The 21,428-nt window shown below is 43.8% G+C and overlaps 1 protein-coding gene across 1 annotated transcript; it reads right to left on the bottom strand.

Moving 5' to 3' along the window:
- Positions 1-1,991: 1,991 nt before the first annotated feature.
- Positions 1,992-20,668, bottom strand: LOC117292440 (zinc finger protein 410-like). The gene is made up of 9 exons (XM_033774479.1): positions 20,593-20,668; positions 10,486-11,088; positions 9,670-9,841; positions 8,603-8,784; positions 7,502-7,591; positions 6,491-6,721; positions 5,745-5,891; positions 3,925-4,062; positions 1,992-3,455 (listed from the first exon to the last, which is right to left on the bottom strand). Exons 2-9 carry the CDS (start codon positions 11,069-11,071, stop codon positions 3,121-3,123), a joined length of 1,881 nt encoding a protein of 626 aa, XP_033630370.1. The 5' UTR covers positions 11,072-11,088; positions 20,593-20,668; the 3' UTR covers positions 1,992-3,120.
- Positions 20,669-21,428: the final 760 nt, after the last annotated feature.

Raw genomic sequence — 21,428 nt, 5'->3', positions numbered from 1 at the left:
CTGGTTGAAATTTGGCCCTGGCGTTATAATACAAATTTCTTGATTGGGAGGTTTCATTGCCTGTCCCCCTACTACTCCATCCACCATATATAAGTACTACATGTAGCTTGCCTTAAGATAATTTGAATAAGACCCCTTGGAGCCCCAACTATATCCAGAAACCGAACGTTTAAAATTGAAGCTATATTCGTTGATTTTCATTAACTAAAAAATAAGGTTAAGACATTATTTGGTCAATTAATGAAGCACCCTTAGAACAGACCGCTTCAAAAAGGTTAAGGTAGTTTTACAAAATAATTGTACGCCCTTGATTATTTTATTAAATATTATTTGATTTAAGGTTGGCACCACTGTTGGTTGTTTCTTCAAGATCCAGTTTCCTTTAGAAATTGTCAAAACAAATTTTAGTTATCGAAATGATAACATGACTTGATGTTTTATTAAAAAAAAAATATACAACTTTAACTAGATGCTAATCAAAATTGCATGATTGCCCCTTGGTTTTGTACAGGACTCTTAAATGTAGGCTCGTAGACTGGTTTTTGTGAAGGTATACTAGTTTATAGGCAAAAGTATAAATAGAAAGATTAAAAGTAACATGTGATAGTTTCAGTTGAATACAGTGTCTACTTAATTAGAAATGAGTAAAAACCTTTCACTATAATACGAATGGAGAATCGGTTCACGTTTAACAAGGTGACAGCAAGTACAAACCGCATATCTGGCCCAGCATTCATGTCAACAAACCCTTAGCAATCTGAGCACCAATTCATGCATGAATCATTTCTCAGATTCAACGTTTTGGTGGAAAAATTATCCAAACCACATTATATATTTTGCTATCAACAGCTCAAGTTCTTGTGATCTTTACTTTTTGAAGTACTTACCAATCTGGGACCCCGCCCCCGCCCGATTTCCTTTAATGATCTCTCTACATCTGGCAAGTTCAGTAGTTCAAGATTAAAAATATTCCTGCATTTAAGAAGTCAGGTTGCAGTGGAAACTGGATAGTCTGAGACCTGAGACTGCCTCAATTGTCAAGGCCTTGTCCTGGTATAATGTACTGTTTTAAAATGCTTGCACAAATCAATGTATAGGCCTACAGACACTAAAAAAAACTTAGTACAATACTTAATTCAATGCATAGATATTATTTGTTTAATTGTGCACGTAATGTACTTATTCTTCACTTTTTATATGGCTAGCATGGTAACTGGCTGCTAACCCTGCTAGTGTAAAAGTGAAGAACAATTGCAAGTGATAAATGTCATGAGAAGAATTGCCATAAAATTTGGCCCTGCTGTGAAAGCTCACTTAATTTGAATCTCACTCCAGTATATAGTTTTTCAAATATAAACTCAAGTAGCATAAACTCGAGTAGCACATAAACTCGACTTTCAAAAGGAAGTCTCTCATTTTTGCAAACCTGTGTACTGTCAGGACATAGCTGTTCCTTTGTCATCACTATTTTTACCAATAAGATGGCCACAATGCTAACTTGGGACATAGAGCAAGTCTATGCTTGGGAGTAAACATGATCTTTGACCTTTCCTGTAACAACTAGCATACACAAGTCCCAATTTGGATTGCTAGCAGATTGCAGCATATAGCCATACTACAGCCCTAACAATGAAAACCACTACACCATGATCATGTATAGCTGTGTTTGTTGTAAATACTGTACTTGGCATATTAGACAACATTGTGACTTGAAATCACAAGGTTGTGGGTTAAAATCCTACCAAGCTAACCACTGATTTCACAAAAAACTAGAATAAGTTTTGTCTTCTAGTTACTGATCACAATTTATGGATTTGTGCATTTTATAATCATTGAAATTAAACCAAAGTTTGTATGACCGAGATTGGCTGTTGCCAGCTTTGCATTTATATCCCCTCTCCGGAGCTTTGCCGAATTCACCTGGGTCCAATTTCATGGCTCTGCTTACCGCCGAAATCTGCGCTTACGATCACGATTCCCCGCTTACGTGCAAGTGCCAAATTTCTGCGCTAGCCTTGTAAGCGTAGAATGCCTAGTAACATGGAGTACGCACACGCAGAAGCCCACATTCGCCGCTAACCTTTGAAATACCCTTGCCGTAAGGCTTAAGCATAGAATTCCCTGCTTCCATAAGCACCGATAAGCTTACGGTAAGCAGAGCCATGAAATTGGTTCCTGTTAGGAAGATCACACAAACAAACATGCAAACATACACACACTACAGATCCAGATGTCATGGAAGTGCTTACTATATAATTCCATGTTAATGGCACATAACAATGCGCACCTAAAATGGATCACATGAGCACAGAATGTTGTGGTCAGCAGGGCCATGATGGCGCTGATTAGGTACAGAACATTGCTCAACAATTTTTGTTAAGCAAAAATGACCAGGATACCAGTCACAGATGGTACATGTGAAATGGCATTTTGGCTGAAGCAGCTCTATGAAGCTGCTTTAGAACAAAGAGTAGATAAGCACAGCAACAAATGCTTACCAGATTAAGGTTACCAGCAAAAGTACCATCTAACATGTACATGTACCATTTTTTACTGGTATCCTGCACATTTTTTGCCAAGCAGAAATTTTTTATTAGCAATATCTTATGCTTAGGTAGCTCTATGAAGTTGGGCCCTGGACACAATTTCATGAAGCTGTTTTAAAGCAGAAAATTCTGCTTAGCAAATTTGTTGGCTAAGCAAGAAATTACCAGGGTACCCGTCACAAGCTGGTACCCTATTTTTGCTAAGCAATGTGTTTTGTGTTGAGCAAGTTTTTGTGCTTATAGGCTTTATTCAGTTGGGCCCCGGTCATGGCAGTGAAGACAATGATGATGGTATTGGTTAGAAAATACTGCTAGGGTAAACAATCATCATTTCCATCTGATGACCATATCTTGTGGTGGTGAATATTTAAACAACCCATCAACCTTAAACCCATTGATGTTGTTAACAATCACAGTCATCTCCATTTGGAAGGTCGTGGTGGTGATAGGGACTCAAATTTCAGCAAAGTGATTAATACTATAAAAGAACAGTTATGGTCTCTAATCCAATGCTACACTCTAGCATTAGAGGTCACTGTGGTGATGATGACTTTACATAATGAACCTTCAACTATCACCATGTGATCACTATATCACCACCTTGGAGGTCATGGTGGTGATGGTGGTGATGATGCCCACTGACCTCAATCTCAGATACAGGGATGTCCACGTCGTGCCCTCCATGATCCTGATCCACCATGTGAGCAGCAGACGGCAGCATGGCGTTATTGTAAACCATGTCCTCTGCAGATGCCGTCTGATGGCTGACGGGGAATTGTGATGCATCTGTGATCATGCTCAGGGTGTGATCGTGGTTATGGTTTGGCTGGGTGAGGACTACTACGTTACGGGCATTGGAGCCGTCACAGTCTGCCTTACAGCTTGTGCCATGTTCCAAGTCTGTTGTCACTGGGAAGAAAAAAATATTGTTGTCATTATTTGAAAAAACATTTAGGCCCTACATTAGAGTGAATAGTTTGCTGAAGGTAGAGCAGTCTTGTGCAGTTAACTCATCAGAGTGTGGGCTCGGGTTCTTGTCATGATACTTGAGTTCGTGAGCAAGACACTTGACCCTAATTATGTCAGCCTTCGGACAAGAGATGTGCATTGCACAAAATTCAGAAACACAGTGTGAATGGAAGTCACTGATATTGTGGAAAGTTCTGAAACATTATTGACACTCCACTGTCTCAGAAACACACGCTGATTAATAACAAAGTGTTCGTTCAGCTATAATGCACCTTTAATATTAAACAATTTGGAGATCACAATCAAACTTTCCCCAAAATTCAAGGATGCTTTTACCCTATCATCAGTGCGCATAAAGCACCTTCTACATAGGTGTACTTTCCCAAGTTCTGGAGAAAAATAAATTTACCTTCCAGAATGGAGTGACTCAAAGTCAAGCTGTCGTGTCCTACGATGCCATTATGACCCAACATGGTCATATTGTCCTGTTCAGACTGCATGACATGACCTGATGAAGAATCTTGGTGATGTGAGTTAAGAGTAACACCTGGTTGAAAGAAAAAACAAAAACAGAATCACATCAAGCTCTAAAGCACCAAAGTTAGAGGGTGCTGTCTACGCTATCGGTTACATTACACCCCAGTGTTTTGAGTGACACCCCTATACTCTGACACCACTGGCGTGTTTTCCTATCCCTAACCCTACCGTGTAAAAATAATCATGGTTTCTCGGAATACAGGATTGTCGGAACATAGGGGTGTTGAGAAAATAGAACAGTTACTACGCTATAACCATCAGTACAAAGAGCATAGGTTGTGCATCTAAATGTATTTTTCTTAACATTTTTGATATGGAACTTAAGACCGTTTTCTACCCCTTCCAATCAGAACTATGAGCTGATCTGTAAAATAAGCAAATGTCAATGCACTTTCCAGGATCGACTAACAATATAATGCCAGTCTTCACAGTCACAAAGCCACACACCAAAGGTGAGGTGGCATACAAAGCAAAAGCAATTTGTAGGTGATTGGAAATAATGTATATGTGGGGCATTAAGAGTAAGACAGTTCAACCGGCAATAGAGATTTCAATCCTTCTCCTTGGACAGCATTCATACATGATGAACCGGTTCTAAGATTCAATGTTTTTGGCCGGAAAGCTTCTGCCAAACCAAATTACTTTCATATTAATTTACAAAATAGTTTATATTATATAACACCCAAGCAGATCCTTGCCATTTGATTGGAGGATTGTCCGTCACGTGATAGCAAATAAAAGTACCATTGCACGCTGAGTCACTCACCGTGCTTTTTCGTTCCATCCGAAAAGTACCATTGCACGCTGGCAGCGTGCAATGGTACTTTTCGGATGGAACGAAAAAGCTGAGTAAAAACATCACTGCGTGCGCGTGTCTTTGGTAACGCAGCAGGTGTTACTGCAAGAAGGCATAGTAAAATTACTAGCATTCGGCTTCTACAGTTGAAATTGTTTGTTTTGAAAGTTGTATCTTTCAATCAAAATGACAAAGATCTACTTGGATGTTATATAAAACAAATAATGAATGTTTTTCATTCGTGCAATGGTGCGAATATGTTCATTCGTTGAAAGCTGGAATGTTCCATTCAACTCGGCTCCGCCTCGTTGAATAGAACATTCCATCTTTCAACTCATGAACATATTCGCACCATTGCACTCATAAACATTCATTATGTGTATACTATCAACAGCTGCAATGCTTCTCACCAAGTACATGTATGATTTATGAAAAAAAAATGTTCTTCGAGGACTTAAAGGCAGTGGACACTATTGGTAATTACTCCAAATAATTATTAGCATAAAACCTTTCTTTGTGACGAGTAATGGGGAGAGGTTGATGGTATAAAACATTGTGAGAATCGGCTCCCTCTCGGTGCCATAGTTTTCGAGAAAGAAGTAATTTTCCTTAAACTTTATTTCAAGACCTCAGATTTAGAATTGAGGTCTCGAAATCAATCATCTAAACGCACACAACTTCTTGTGACAAGGGTTATTTTTCTTTCATTATTATCTCGCAACTTCGATGACCGATTGAGCTCAAATTTTCACAGGTTTGTTATTTTATGCATATGTTGAGATACACCAACTGTGCAGGCTAGTCTTTGACAATTACCAATAGTGTCCACTGCCTTTAACAATCTACAACCCTGCATATTCAAGCACTCACATTATAACAGTTATTAAAAAACCAACCTGCAAGCATGGAGTGTGCCAGTGATATACCATCATGTTCAGGCATAGATGAATGTGAAGACATGTGCATGTCTGCCTCGGAAACACTTACAGTTGTCATGGTGGGTAAGGTGGCGTTACTGTGCTCAGGATTAGGCAAGGTGATTTCTGAAAGAAAACAAAGAAAAAAATTATATCCCATGGACCTTGATTGTGAAACAGATGTCCTTGTAGAATTTCTTTCTTGGGTGCAATTGCAACAATAAATACCAAATAGGTCAGCGTGGGCACATTTTTTTTTCTATGGGCCTCAAAGTCGATTACAGATTTTTTTTATATATGAATACAGTAGACTTTACAATTACAAGAAAGGAATACAATTGTAAAAATATTTCAAGAAATGTGTTCATTCAACAACCACGATCAGGGTCTTGTCTTTTTCAACACCTTACTGTAGGTTACTGTAGGTTTTTTTCTTCAAATGTTTACTATATAAACACAATTATCAAATATAGGCCACCCGTGTTTGTTCAAACAAAAACAATTTAAATGTCATTTCGATTTTGGTATTGTAAAAACCATGCAGTTTCGTAGATTTCCCCCTCAGAGTCAACTCTTAAAACAATTCTTTGAAAACCAGCTTGCAACTTTTATCTCAATATTAAAATCAAAGAGTTAAAAACACAGGTTTTCCAGAGAAATGCAGGACTTTTTAAAAGAGTCGTCTGAGAACGGTGACGATTTTCGTTTATCTGAGAATAGCTTACCTTCGAGTTCTATTTCATGTTGAGTTGTACCCTGATGATTTCCTAATAAATTACAGTTAATTTCAGTGTCCCTCTCTGCCTCTTGTTTCTCCCTGGTCCCGTCTCGTATCTTCCTGTCTCCTCGAGATGACGCAGACTTTGACTTGCTGTGGTGACGTCTCTTGTGGGTGTTTCGACTGCCGCTCTGTGAGAACACTTTGAAGCAGATTTCACACTCATATGGCTTCTCTCCTGTGCATTTGGAGCAAACAACATTAATGGTCCCAGAATGTATGTGGTGTTGTTAAAGCAGAATTATATGCTAAGTTAAACTCGAATGGCAAACCTCACCATTTGATACTTTGTTTCCACTTAAAGACACTGGACAATATTTGTAATTGTCAAAGACCAGTCTTCACACTTGCTGTATCTCAACATATGCATAAAATAACAAACCTGTGAAAATTTGAGTCGACGAACTTGCGAGATAATAATGAAAGAAAAAACACCCTTGTCACACGAAGTTGTGTGCCTTCATATGCTTGATTTCGAGACCTCAAATTCTAAATCTCAGGTCTTGAAATCAAATTTGTGGAAAATTACTTTTTTTCTCAAAAACTACTCCACTTCGGAGGGAGCCGTTCCTCACAATGTTTTATACTACCAACCTCTTCCCATTACTTGTTCCCAAGTAAGGTTTTATGCTAATAAATATTTTGAGTAATTACCAATAGTATCCACTGCCTTTAAACATTTATTTCATGAAAAGAGATACATTTTCATAAAGATCAATGAATATAATTAGCAAATTAGTACACAATTAAGCACATTAAAGGGAAAGAAGTGAATGTACTGTTATTTGTATCAAGTCCTTTTTTTTCAAAAAGAGCTCTTTTCAGGTTGGTGGGATTTTGTTGTTTTCACGGAGCAAAAACAACAATTTCTGTAAATTAGTGGTCCAACAAACCATAAGCGTGGCAAAGTTCTAAGCCAAACTGTGTTAAGGTTTCTGATATTTTTCAAGATATTTACCTGTGTGAGTAAGTTTATGCTTGCGTAGACTGGAGTGTTCAGCAAAACTCTGTATACACCCTTCGTGGTCACATATAAATGGTCTCTCTCCTACATTAAGAGATAAGACAAACAATTTAATCAATTGACCATTCGTATTAGAAATTTTACATCCACTGGCCATATCAAAATACATTCATTACAAAATGTTAATGTTTTACCAAATACAAGGAATTGAAAATAAAAAAGGTTTGCAGTAATACCATGTATTAATGATAATCTCTAATTGAGTTGGGGTGGTTAGAGATTATCATTACATGGTGTTACCGCAAACCTTTCTATATCTTATTTTTCCACCATGCAAAGTTTCAAATCCTAAAAATAAAAAATAGGGTACCAATGGCGCATAGTCAGTTAACAATGGACAACAAAACAAATGTACAATACATGAGTGCTTAAAAAGTGTGACACAGTGTGAGAAACAGCTCCCTCTGAAGTGACGTATTTTTTGAGAAAGAAGTAATTTTCCACGGATTTCATTTTGAGACCTCAGATTTAGAATTTGAGGTCTCAAAATCAAGCATTTGAAAGCACACAACTTCATGTGACAAGGGTGTTTTTTCTTTCATAGAAAGAAAACAACTTCGACGACCATTGAGCTGAAATTTTCACAGTATGCATGATGTTGAGATACACCAAGTGGGAAGACTGGTCTTTGACAATTACCTATAGTGTCCAGTATCTTTTAAGGCATTTGACACGTTTGGTAATTGTCAAAGACCAGTCTTCTCACTTGGTGTATCTCAAAAAAACACCCTTGTCGCACAAGTATTGTGCTTTCAGATGCCTTGCATTTGAGCCCTCAGTCGCAATGTTGTTTACCATCAACAGCTCTCCAATGTACGTTACCAAGTAAGTGTTTTGCTAACATTTTTTTTCAGTAATTACCAATAGTGTCCAGTGCATTTAAGTCTATGGTATAGAACACTCATTTTCAAAGAACCCGATATTATTGGTATATTTTGTTCCATGTCTGATGATAGAATGGAGCTGATGGATTGTGGAAAACATAACAAAATATCACCGCTAAACTCCTTAAAGTAAAAAAAACAATAATTTTACCTGTGTGAATTCTGGAATGGTTTTTGAGATTTCCTGCTGTTGTAAAGCTTTTGCCGCAACCTTCCTCTGAGCATTTGAACGGTTTGTGGCCAGTGTGGGTTCGCATGTGGACATGTAGACTCTGTACAGTGTAGAAGGTCTTACCACATCCATCCATTGAACAGCTGTAGGGACGATCGTTGCTATTGACAAAAATAATAACCAGAATCTTACTGTAAATTGGTCGCATTGAAGTCCTAAAGAGAGACACAGGAGTAAAGGGCTAAATACAGCCTTGTCATTTTATCAACAAAAACAGACTATATCTTAAAAACAGATTATATTTTGATAGTGAAATTGTCCCTGCAAACAGACAATTTTAGTTTGGTAACCTCATTGAGTATGTTGGAAAGCCATTACAACATACAGAGCTGCTTTTAAAGGCAGTGGACACTATTGGTAATTACTCAAAATAATTATTAGCAAAAAACCTTACTTGGTAATGAGTAATGGGGGGAGGTATATAGTACAAAACATTGTGAGAAATGGCTCCCTCTGGTCTGGCTTAGTTTTCAAGAAAGAAGCAATTTTCCTCGAATTTGATTTCGAGACCAAGTTTAGAATTTGAGTTCTCGAAATCAAGCATCTGAGGCCCCCACAACTTCGTATGACCAGGATGTTTTTTCTTTCATTATTATCTCGCAACTCCGATGACCAATTGAGCTCAAATTTTCACAGGTTTGTTATTTTATGCATATGTTGAGGTACACCAAGTGAGAAGACTTGTCTTTGACAATTACCAATAGTGTCCAGTGTCTTAAAAGCACAACAAGTAGCAAAGCACAACATAATAAATGCCTACCCAAATAAGGTTACCAGCCAGAAGTCCTGTACTATTTATGACAGGTATCCTACTCCTTTTTGCTTAGTAGAAAAAAGTGGTTAAGAAGCAATATTTCCTGCTTTAGCAGCACCATGAAATTGGGCCCTTGTGACGCATGCTCCGACTCTTCAACTTCAACAGTGTTGGTCATGACACATCAGAATAAGATGGGATAAGAATAAAAACCCTTGAAGAGGATACTTACGCATGTGTCCTTGTGTGGTACTTGAGATGGGCAGGCCAAGCAAAGCGTCTATTGCACCCTTCCATTGGACATTTCAGGACTTTGTTACCTTTGTGCGTCTCACAGTGATACCTGTAGTGACTGGAAGACTTAAAGTTGCGTCCGCATTCTTCACATTTGAAGAATTTCTCCTCTGAAAGATACCAATTGAAAACTCAATGTGAAGAATTTGTTTCTGCCATCAGTGATAGGATCTACTTATGTTGTGTTACATATAGCATGAAAGCACAAAAACTTGTAAAGCACAGAAAAATCTTGCTTTGCAGAAATGGGTTACCAGCCAAAATACCGTACAATTTACATTGATGCGACTGGTACCACAATCATTTCAAGCAGAATTTTCTACTTCCAGGGCTCGACTTCGCCAAGAGTTCAGATTAATTGCAACTGCAATACCAATCTTGATCGCTGAAAGCAAAGTATGATGTCATAACGCAAATCACTATAGGGTAATACTGACAACTCTTATCGCTTTGTGAAATCACCCCATGACAGGATTTCAACTTCATTATTACTCGATCAAGATAGTTTTATTATGAACCGTAAGCAATAAGATATTAATTTTGGTTTTACCAATACATGACGATGTGTGTTTAGCACTGTGGTACTAACCCGAGCTTTGTGAACAAAATCACCTGTAGGCATATTACTTGGGTTGGATTCAAACCCATGACCTTTGCAATTCTAGTGCAGTATCTTACCATCTAGACCACCGAGTTTGCCCGGTAGCTAGAGGTAGTTCGAATCCTATATTAAAGCTAGAAGATGTCAACTAACCTGTTGTTTGGTTGGTCACCCAAGATGATTTAGCTATACTCTCCTGGGTAGCACATATGAGATTAGCATGGGCAAGGTCTCTTAGTCTAAGCAACCGACTCAAGTCCTGTTGCGGTCGATCTAGTATCAAATTTGGTTCAACACCATTTGCCTTCAGCATGGCATTACTTGTACTCAACACCATGATGGGCATGAAGGTTGTTGTGGCAGCTGAGGTCGGGTTGCTGTTTGGGAGATTGAACAGCATGTAGCTAGATTGCGAGAGTCCGAGATTAGTCATATCTGTACCATCTGTTTCATCTCCCCCAACAATGTCCTGGCCATCGAGATCCCCGGTGCAATCAGGAAAAGAGTTTTCAATCTGGTTCGCCCCCATTTCGATTCCGGACGACCCGTTCCCGTCGATGTCATTGAGTCCCAGGTTTGCTTGAGAGATCCCAAGCGATGAAGCAACTCCATGATTTGTTAGCATTAAAGTGCTCGCCACCGAGTCTTCTAGAATACTTGTAGCTCCACAAGCGATAGAGGTTGCCAAGCTGTCTAGTGATGAGGCGAGAACATCGCTTGTGTTAATTACTGGGTCCATGGTTTACGTCTGTTATACTGGAGAAAAAAACAGTAGTGGTTAATACGGCTTTTGAAATCCTAGCTATGTGATATTGTAGATTTTTATTCTGGTTCATAAGAAATGGGTACATAGTGTGACGCAACTTACCCACCACATGAGGGCGCACGACTAGCTGCGGGCTATAAAAGCCGTGAGCGCAACAGTCGGGTCTCTCAGTCAGCCCTCAGTTTCCCACGTAGTTAGTTCGTAGTTGGTGTATTCAGCACGCGCAAGGAGGATAATTAGGTAGGCACGGGCGGGGCAGACGGCGTGCTGCACGGTGGGTGAAGTCGGGCTGGGCGCTGGTCACCGGGTGTCAGGAGGCTACTGGAGGCGCAGCTACGGACTGCTGTAGGTAGCGCGACGGGACGGAGCCGGGGAGCGCGCGTCGATGCACCGGCCGCCTCTACAAGGGAGATCCGAGGACTCAGAGCCGTAGAGGGCGGGCATCTAGGGAGGCGCACTATCACGCAATTGAGGCGTACGGCACGACGGACACCCGGGGGCTAAGCCCAGCCAGGCATTACCCCACCGACAGCATTGCCTCTCATTGATGAACAGGAGGCTATTGTGATTGTAGGGATTACACTAATAATTAGGGAGGTTATTCGACAGGGGTCCAGTTAATACAAGAATGATTGCATAATAAATAGGTTGGAACAGTGATATATCTGTCTCTGTATTTTTATATTGTCTGTCCATTGTCTGTCCCAGAAGGCTGAGGCGCGGGTGAGTGCAGCTACGCGTATAGGCGGTATAACGGACCTACCTTTCTCGACCGCTCGATTGGTAAGGGACCAGTTCCGCCACAAATGGTGTCAGAAGTGGGATTATACGTCTAGCTGACACTTGCCCACGTGCTCACTTCTGGGAGGCTTGGAAAGGCAAGGATTATCTCAGGACGCCTCGAATTAATTAAATAGAAATCAAGTTAATAACAAAATAATCAAGACTGACTGAGACTAACAATGACGGACAAGACTGTCCAGGAACTTCAGGAGGAGATTGACAGCCTCCGTGTAGACCTCCAAGGAAGAGAGGATGAACTTAGGTGTTCAATGGAGGAGGGTACACGCCTGGAGGCAAAGATGGAACAATTGACGGACAGACTATCCCGGCTAGAGGACGAATGGAGGCGCACAAGTCGCCAGGAGGCTTCGTTTGATTCTGGTTTGGACACTAGAGTTACCTACACGGCAAAGGTACAGGGAACAGCGCCGGAGGTCACAGGAGGTGATTGGACACCTCCGAGGAGTATTTTGAAGAGGAAAATAAATTGGATGCCACAGGCACAATCCACTGCTATCAAGGGAGACACAACGCCCCCTGTGGAGGCTTTCGAGGAGTCGCCGAAGCACGTTGAACCAATTAGGGAACGAGAGGAGAACGAGGACTTGGACCATGAATTAAGAGGCGAAGTAGCCTCTAAGGAGACACCATGGCCTCTCAAACGGGATCAACGGATAGTCGGACAGGAGCAGTTGCGAGAGAGGCTACAGAGGGGGGCGGGTCGCCCCAGGATTGTCCCGGACCGTTTTAGTGATAAGCAGCCTTGGGTGGACTATAAGGAACATTTTGAATCTTGCAAGCTGGTAAACGGATGGGACGACGAAGAGGCGTCCGTATTTCTAGCGGCGAGCCTTCAGGGACCGGCACTTAAAGTGCTTATACACCACGGAAGTGGAGAAAAGAAGAGACATACGTACAGCGAACTTCTCAAACTTTTGGATGGACGTTTTGGACCGGGTGAGCGGGCTGAGAATTTCCTACTGGAGCTTAGGAACAGGAGGCAGGGGCCGAAGGAGACTATCCAGGAGCTCGGCCAGGCGGTGCGCGAATTGGCAGCTTTTTCGTACCCGGAGTTCACGGAAACCGCAAGGGACCGTCTTGCCAGAGGACACTTCTCCGACGCCATAGCCAGTCAATCCATTAGAGAGGGTGTGTTCCGAGCAAACCCTTCAACTCTTGACGAGGCGATACGGGCGGCATTGGCCACGGAAAACTTTGAGAAGATTGAGGCTCAACGGAGTGGGACTAAGTTTGGCCTCGGTAGATGCAGGATGTTGGACAACACCCCTGAGGAGGCGGCACTTCAAAGTACGGGACAAAAGATGCACCAAACGGAAGAAGAGGCGGGTCAGACACCGAGGAGGCGTGACACCAGGGTGTATCGTTTTCGCCCGGGTCGACCTGCAACCCAAGGGGACCGGTGCTATAACTGTCAGAGGAACGGACACTTTGCACGGGAATGCCCAGAGAAAAATAATACACATGGCCGTCCGGGAAACGCCAATCAGCCTGTCCTACGACCCGAGGAGGGGCTGGAACCACATCAGGGTCCCCCAGCTATTTAAACCCAAACATGACAAACCTCCAGCCCGAACTGAAAGAAAGAATACTGGTACCAACGATCTCTCCAAAGAAAGGACTCTACGTACGTGGGAAAGTGCGTTCCCTTGACATTCCACTACTTGTAGACACTGGAACAACTGATACAATTATTTTGACTGAAGTTTACTACCGAATTCCACCCGAGAGGCGGCCCAGGTTGGAAACAGAAAGCATAAAAGTGTTCCAGGCGGACGGGACACCGATAGACACTTTGGGCGTTGCACAAATCGAAGTTCAGGTTGGAAGAACTATCTTCCCAGTGCGGGCAGTTTTTGCTAAGGTTAGCGCACAGGGAATTCTAGGAATGGATTTTCTCATACCTACAGGAGGGGTGTTAGATTTTAAGTCCTTGGAACTTGTGTTGCATGGAGAACACATCAAGTGTACGAGCCGATTGGGAACATCGTTGTGTGCCAGGATAGTGGTGGCTAGGACCACTGTCATACCACCAGGGCATGAGGCAGTCATACCGGGGAGAATGGATAAATCATTTGACTCCTATCATGTCGGAGTAATAGAACCAGTTGAAGGAGGAGGGGTGGTGGCTGACAAGGGCCTTATAATTGCGAGATCACTAGTGAACATGGACGGCGAGACACTGCCGCTGCGTGTGTTGAACCCAGGACGACAGAAGTGTGTCCTTCGATGTGGGGTGACCGCAGGCCGCCTCACGCCAGTTGAGGAAGGAGATGTAGAAGAGTCAACAAAGGGAGCAGCGGAGAGAGGGTCAAATGATGTGCATGTCCCAGGACACCTCCAGGATCTTTGGAAGCGCAGCGTGGAGGGGATAGATGTACGCTACCATTATACAGCTGCAGGGCTGTTGTCAGAATTCTCGGATGTATTTTCTGAGGGAGAAAAGGACTTAGGAAAAACTGACTGGGTGAAACACACCATAGACACCGGCAGTGCTAAACCAGTAAAGGAGAGGCCTCGGCGACAGCCTCCATGTAACCAAAAGGAGATAGACCGACAGGTGGACGACTTGTTACAAAGAGGCGTTATAGAGCCATCGGACAGTCCATGGGCTTCCAACGTAGTTCTTGTTCGGAAGAAGGACGGCACCCAGCGGTTCTGCGTGGATTATAGAGGGCTCAACGAGAGGACAATTAAGGATGCCTACCCCGTACCACGAATTGACGACACACTTGACGCCCTAGCTGGTGCAAGATGGTTTTCAACCCTTGATCTTGCGTCCGGCTATTGGCAAGTCGAACTGGACGACGAGGCCCGTAAAAAGTCTGCTTTTGTAGTTCGCGGAGGGTTGTACAGTTGGAGGGTTATGCCCTTCGGCTTGTGCAATGCCCCTGCCACATTCGAGAGGCTCATGGAGAGGATAGTGCGCGGACTCCAGTGGGAAACATTGCTTGTGTATTTAGATGATGTGATAGTGTACGGGCGAACTATTATGGAGGAGATCAGCCGCTTGAGGGAGGTACTTCAGAGGTTCCGCGAGGCGGGGCTTAAATTAAAGCCGGGGAAATGTCACCTGTTTCGACAGTCCGTCAAGTATCTGGGCCACGTGGTGTCCCCGGATGGGATATCTACCGATCCAGACAAAGTGGAGGCGGTAAGGACCTGGCCAAGCCCAACTGATGTTCGAGGGGTGAGGAGTTTCCTTGGGCTAGCCTCATATTATAGGCGCTTTATAAGAGGCTTTGCTGATGTGGCACGCCCGCTCCATAATCTCACTGAGAAATCACGGGTATTTTACTGGAGCGATGAATGCCAGGAGGCTTTTCTGACTTTGAAGACTCACCTGCAGGAGGCGCCAATACTGGCATACCCGGAACCAGAGGGGAAGTTTGTGTTGGATACCGACGCCAGTGGAGTGGGAATAGGAGCAGTTTTATCCCAGGTGCAAAATGGAGAGGAGCGTGTTATAGCCTACGCCAGCCGAGCACTATCCAAGCCCGAGAGGAACTATTGCGTGACGCGCAGAGAACTCCTTGCAATTGTCGTCTATCTAAAACATTTCAGGCAGTACCTGTATGGGCAAAGGATAACGGTGCGAACTGACCATGCGGCGTTGAAGTGGTTGGTCACCTTCAAGGATCCCGAGGGACAGGTAGCCCGATGGATAGAAGTTCTCGGACAGTACAACTATGAGATATTGCATCGCCCTGGAAAGAAACACGGGAATGCCGACGGTCTATCACGCCGACCTTGCAAACAGTGTGGACGCGTGGACGATGAGGGCCAAGAGGCGCCTGTGCAGGTGAATGTGAGAGTTGTGTCAGTTGAGCCAACTGTTACCATGGACGACTTGCGTAAAGGTCAGCTGGAAGATTCATCCATTGCCTGGGTGGTACGTGCAAAGGAGGAGTCTGGTCGGCGACCAGATTGGAAAGAGGTATCCCCCCGTGCATCGGCAGTCAAAGTCTATCTGTCGCAATGGGACCAGTTGGAAATGAGACAGTCAGTGTTATGTCGCCGTTGGGAGTCGAATGATGGACAGGAGGTGAAGTGGCAAGTAGTCCTCCCAATCAACCTACGAGAGGCAAAGGTGGAGGAGTTACACGGAGGGAAGAGTGGAGGACACTTCGGGATTAGTCGTACGCTTGCTAAGTTAAAGGCGAGATATTACTGGTCAGGTATGGTGGCGGATGTGAGAACTTGGTGCCGAAAATGCAATGTGTGTGCTAAACGCAAATCGCCAGCTCGGAAGAGGCGGGCGCCCCTGAGACAGTATCGAGTCGGAGCACCGATGGAGAGGGTGGCGTTGGATCTTGTAGGCCCACTGCCCGAAACAGACGGAGGGAACAAATGGGTTCTTGTCATCGCTGATTATTTTACTAAGTGGATGGAGGCGTGCCCCCTCCCCGACAGTACAGCCGAGACGGTGGCTAAGGCGTTTGTGGAGAACTTCGTTTGCCGATATGGGGTTCCAAAGGAGTTACACTCGGACCAGGGTCGCAACTTTGAGGCAGACATTTTTGCAGAGATGTGCAAGATACTGGGCATTCGAAAGACACGGACAGTCGCCTATAACCCGAAGTCTGACGGACTCGTGGAAAGATACAACAAAACACTCATAAACACTGTGTCAATGATGCTGGACCCCAATCGTAACCAGAGGGACTGGGACCAGCAGCTCCCTTTTGCAACGTTTGCTTACAGGTCGGTACCACAAGAATCTACAGGAGAGACCCCAAACATGCTTATGTTGGGCCGAGAAGTAATGCTCCCAGTGGACCTCACTACTGAAGAGCCCCTTCCTGACGAGGCTATGGAACCAAATACGGACTATGGGGAGGAACTGCGCAGGAGAATGCAAAGAGCCCACGAACGAGCCAGAGAACAAACCAGGACTAGCACTAGACGGCAGAAGTTGTCCTACGACCGGAAAGTTGAGGGGATCGGTTACAATGTAGGCGAGTTCATTTGGCTATACAACCCAGCAAAGAAGAAGGGAGTGTGCCCTAAGTTAGTTTCGAGATGGGAAGGGCCGCACCTCATAATAAAGAAGCTTTCTGATGTGAACTACAGGATTCAGAGTAAACCCAGAGGGAAAATGCTTGTAGTCCATTTCGATAGGATGAAACCCTACCAAGGCCCTCACATGGATGCTTGGCATACGGAAACACCGACAAGGGTTACTGAAACTCCGATACAGCTAGATCAAGGGCAGTCACCGGAACAGCAGAATCACCAGAGAGGCGCTGAGGCGGCGATCCCGGACCTAGGCGTTGATGAGGACGTTCGGATCGAACCAATACTTGACATGGGAGGTTTGGACAATGACGTAATTACTGATGAGACAGTACAGGATACAGAAGATATTCCTGTAACTCATGGTCGAAGGAACCCCCTCAGAGAGAGGAAGCTACCTCTCCGTTTTCGTTAGGGAAAAATTATCAGATCCCGTAAACTAACCTCTGCTATAATTTTTAATGTTTATTTTTCAGACCGGGAATGATGAAAGAGCAGGAAAAGAGAGTGTTCAGCTGCCCGGAATGCCCAAATACGTTCCGGCACAGGACCAGCCTCACGAGACATAGACAGGTGGACCATGGCCCAGAGTTGTATGCTTGGTGCGAACGGTGCGACTTCAGAAGTGCAAGGAAAGACAACTTAAGAAGGCACTATCGCCAGCACCACAAGGAACACACACACGAGGTAGATATGGTGCCCCTGGAGACGGAGAGAGAACGGGTACAGAGGCGACGCTTGGACGGGGAGGAGACGAAGGAAACAAGAAGAGTGACGGTGAGCAGGGGTTTGGAGAGTGCGGAAACGTGGGCGGAGGCACGGGATACCATCAAGGAGAAGCAGGCCGCCAACAAGCAACAACGGGGCGAGAAGCGTCCGCGGGGAAACACGGAGGAGCAGCAGACACCCAAGTGCAAGGTTGGTAAAGGCGACGGAGGCGCCACTGGAGGTCCTCTTGACCTATCGGTGCCTCGACCGGAGGTAGTTGTTGAGCTGTCTCTATCACCAGCCTCAGTGTCTCTGCTGGACGAGGACGTGCCAGCCCCGGTGCGTGAGCCACTTAGAGGAAAGCCCCGTGGGATGTTTGCGCTGGCCAGAGGTGAGGAGGAGGTGAAAGAGGAGAGCAGTGAAGATGAGGAGGGAGTACTGCCACCGGAGGAGCCAGCCGAGGCAAGGGCCGGGAACGACGAGGGAGAAGCAGAACACAGAGAGGACCTGCAACCAATCCACGAGGTGCCTCTTGCAGAAGTCCTTCGAGGCAGAGTTAGCCGCGTGACTGAGGTGTCGACCACATCGGACTACCAAGAGGGTGTGAAGGTTCGCGAGTATCGGTTGCACAGAGTTTACGATGTACAGTTCAACCAGGACTTCCGTAGGGTGTAGAGACAGTCCATCAGAGGTGTTCGCGTAGGGCTCGTTAAGTCACCAGCTCTTGCCATTCTTTCATAAACGTTTATCTCAGGTTTTTCCATAAAGTTTTCTATAAAGTTTTCTATAAAGTTTTCTATAAAGTTTTCTATAAAGTGTTTATAAAGTTTTGAAGAGAGGCGCATGTATAAAGAGGCGCCGGAGGAGTTGAGGACCCTGTTGAAGTAAGTTTAATAAAGTTATTGTTTTTCAGTAAGTTGCTTTGATTCTTAGGTCTTTATGAACGGGGGCGTTCATGCCAAGAAGGAGGCTTTGTGACGCAACTTACCCACCACATGAGGGCGCACGACTAGCTGCGGGCTATAAAAGCCGTGAGCGCAACAGTCGGGTCTCTCAGTCAGCCCTCAGTTTCCCACGTAGTTAGTTCGTAGTTGGTGTATTCAGCACGCGCAAGGAGGATAAATAGGTAGGCACGGGCGGGGCAGACGGCGTGCTGCACGGTGGGTGAAGTCGGGCTGGGCGCTGGTCACCGGGTGTCAGGAGGCTACTGGAGGCGCAGCTACGGACTGCTGTAGGTAGCGCGACGGGACGGAGCCGGGGAGCGCGCGTCGATGCACCGGCCGCCTCTACAAGGGAGATCCGAGGACTCAGAGCCGTAGAGGGCGGGCATCTAGGGAGGCGCACTATCACGCAATTGAGGCGTACGGCACGACGGACACCCGGAGGCTAAGCCCAGCCAGGCATTACCCCACCGACAGCATTGCCTCTCATTGATGAACAGGAGGCTATTGTGATTGTAGGGATTACACTAATAATTAGGGAGGTTATTCGACAGGGGTCCAGTTAATACAAGAATGATTGCATAATAAATAGGTTGGAACAGTGATATATCTGTCTCTGTATTTTTATATTGTCTGTCCATTGTCTGTCCCAGAAGGCTGAGGCGCGGGTGAGTGCAGCTACGCGTATAGGCGGTATATTTCATCCAAAACGGACCTACCTTTCTCGACCGCTCGATTGGTAAGGGACCAGTTCCGCCACAATAGTCTAAGGATTACACCTAAACATTACTCTAGGATTTTTTCAAATGAAAATAATTTCCCCAAAATGAATTCTTAAGGTAAAAAAATAAGTCAAGGACGGGGAAGGTCGAATACAGCTGTTTTTCCCTTCTCACTCTTTAGAATGTTTAGTCGTAGTTGCGATAACGTAACCCTCCTCCCTACGGCCGCCAGGCCGTAGGGTTATGAGATTGTTTCGAGCGGCAACAGTTAATCTGGTCCAACATGTACAATTTCGACAGCTAGTCACCAGATTTTGCCCCATTTTCTGGTCCAGTTGGACCAGATTAACCGTTGCCGCTCGAAACAATCTCGTAACCCTCCGGCCTGACGGCCGTTGGGAGGAGGGTTACGTTATCGCAACTAGTTTAGTCGTACTCTTTTGTTCTCCCCAAAAGATTAGTTTGGCGATTTGTTGTATTTTGTTTGAAAAAAAATGAGTAGGCCTAGCCACTCAAATATTCCAGCATACACTTTGCAGAAGTTTGGGCTGTGGCCAGCTCCTCCCCATCACGCCAAAGTTTTGATAATCAGGGCGATACGAGAGTGAGACGAGTACTCCTGATTCGTTCCGCTATCGTTGATACGATAGCGGAACGAACCTCATCTAGCACTAGCAGTGTCTAGGACTAGGAGTATGCCGAGACAAGGATCCATCATGACATGAGTGGAATGAGTGCCCACACCATGGAGGTGCATACACTTAATTCTATCACTCACTGAGTCACTCCCTCCATGGTAACCCACAGTCACGGTAGGCCTAAAGGATAACTTTCCGTATGGCGCAACCACTTTTTCACTCATTTTTATGAAAAGGGATATCTCAGTGAGGTAAATTAGATAATATATTATTTCATATTGAGTGAAAAAGTGGTGGCGCCATACGGAAACTTTTCCGGCCTACACATCAAATTCATTACTACCTACGTATGCTTAAATAATATTACTAAACTAATTACTGAGCTGACATGACTAATGAGAACCTTACTAATACTATGTTGTATACATTCTTTGTCAATTTTAAGGCCAAGCAAGGGTTTCATAGCGACAAAGATATTTTTAAAGGAAAACGATTGCTCAAAGAGCTCAACAAAATTCAGAAAAATAAAAGTTATACCGGTAGGCACGCAATTACGTTTAATAATAATGGTAGTGAATGTTTCAGTGAACATTCCACACGCATTTCACTAAAATGATCTATATTGTAAGGAGAATTGTTTTCTGTTTCTAATGAATGTAAAATCTTACCTCAAAAGAATACTGAAATGAAGAAACGACCATGATTTTGTTTTGAATTTCACGACTGCTGTGATGAAAATTGCGGATGGAGCACCATTTTTAAAGTTAAATAGCGCCACCTATTGGTGAATTATACTTTTTGTATTTTTGTTGTGCCTCTCTTTTTTGCACTGTAGGTATAGTGTTGGGCCTGTAATTGGCTATTGTGACATTGCGAATTGGTCATTCGAATTTTGTTTAGGATAATAAACAGGGACAACCATTTTGAAAATGTTAAGGACAAATCTAACAAGTTAAACAAGTATGAGGCATTTCAGGGCATTTCATTGCAGGCAAAGTTCAACACTGGTAGTATAGTGTGGCACAAATTCAAGAGCAGCGAAAAAAAAAACAGACAGTGGAATCGTGTAAAGATTTTTTATTATTATGAAATACTCAGAATACACAGCTTCACCAGTTACTGAATATATGCATATACCTCTCATTAAAGTTTATACCGGTACTTAAACTTAAAGGCAGTGGACACTATATTGGTAATTACTCAAAATAATTATTATCATAAAACCTTTCTTGGTGACGAGTTAGAGACCTCAGATTTAGAACTTGAGGTCTCCAAATCAACCATCTAAACGCACACACCTTCGTGTGACAAGGGTGTTTTTTCTTTCATTCATATCTCGCAAGTTCGATGACCGATTGAGCTCAAATTTTCACAGGTTCATTATTTTATGTATATGTTGAGATACACCAACTGTGGAGGCTAGTCTTTGACAATTACCAATAGTGTCCACGGCCTTTAAACTTATAGGCAGTGGACACTTGGCATAAAACCTAATTTGGTAACG

This window comes from Asterias rubens, chromosome 1, assembly GCF_902459465.1.
Source record: "Asterias rubens chromosome 1, eAstRub1.3, whole genome shotgun sequence".
In the NCBI taxonomy this organism is placed as follows: domain Eukaryota; kingdom Metazoa; phylum Echinodermata; class Asteroidea; order Forcipulatida; family Asteriidae; genus Asterias; species Asterias rubens.
The sequence above is the reverse complement of the archived record's forward strand: the minus strand, read 5'-3'. Positions and strand labels throughout refer to the sequence as shown.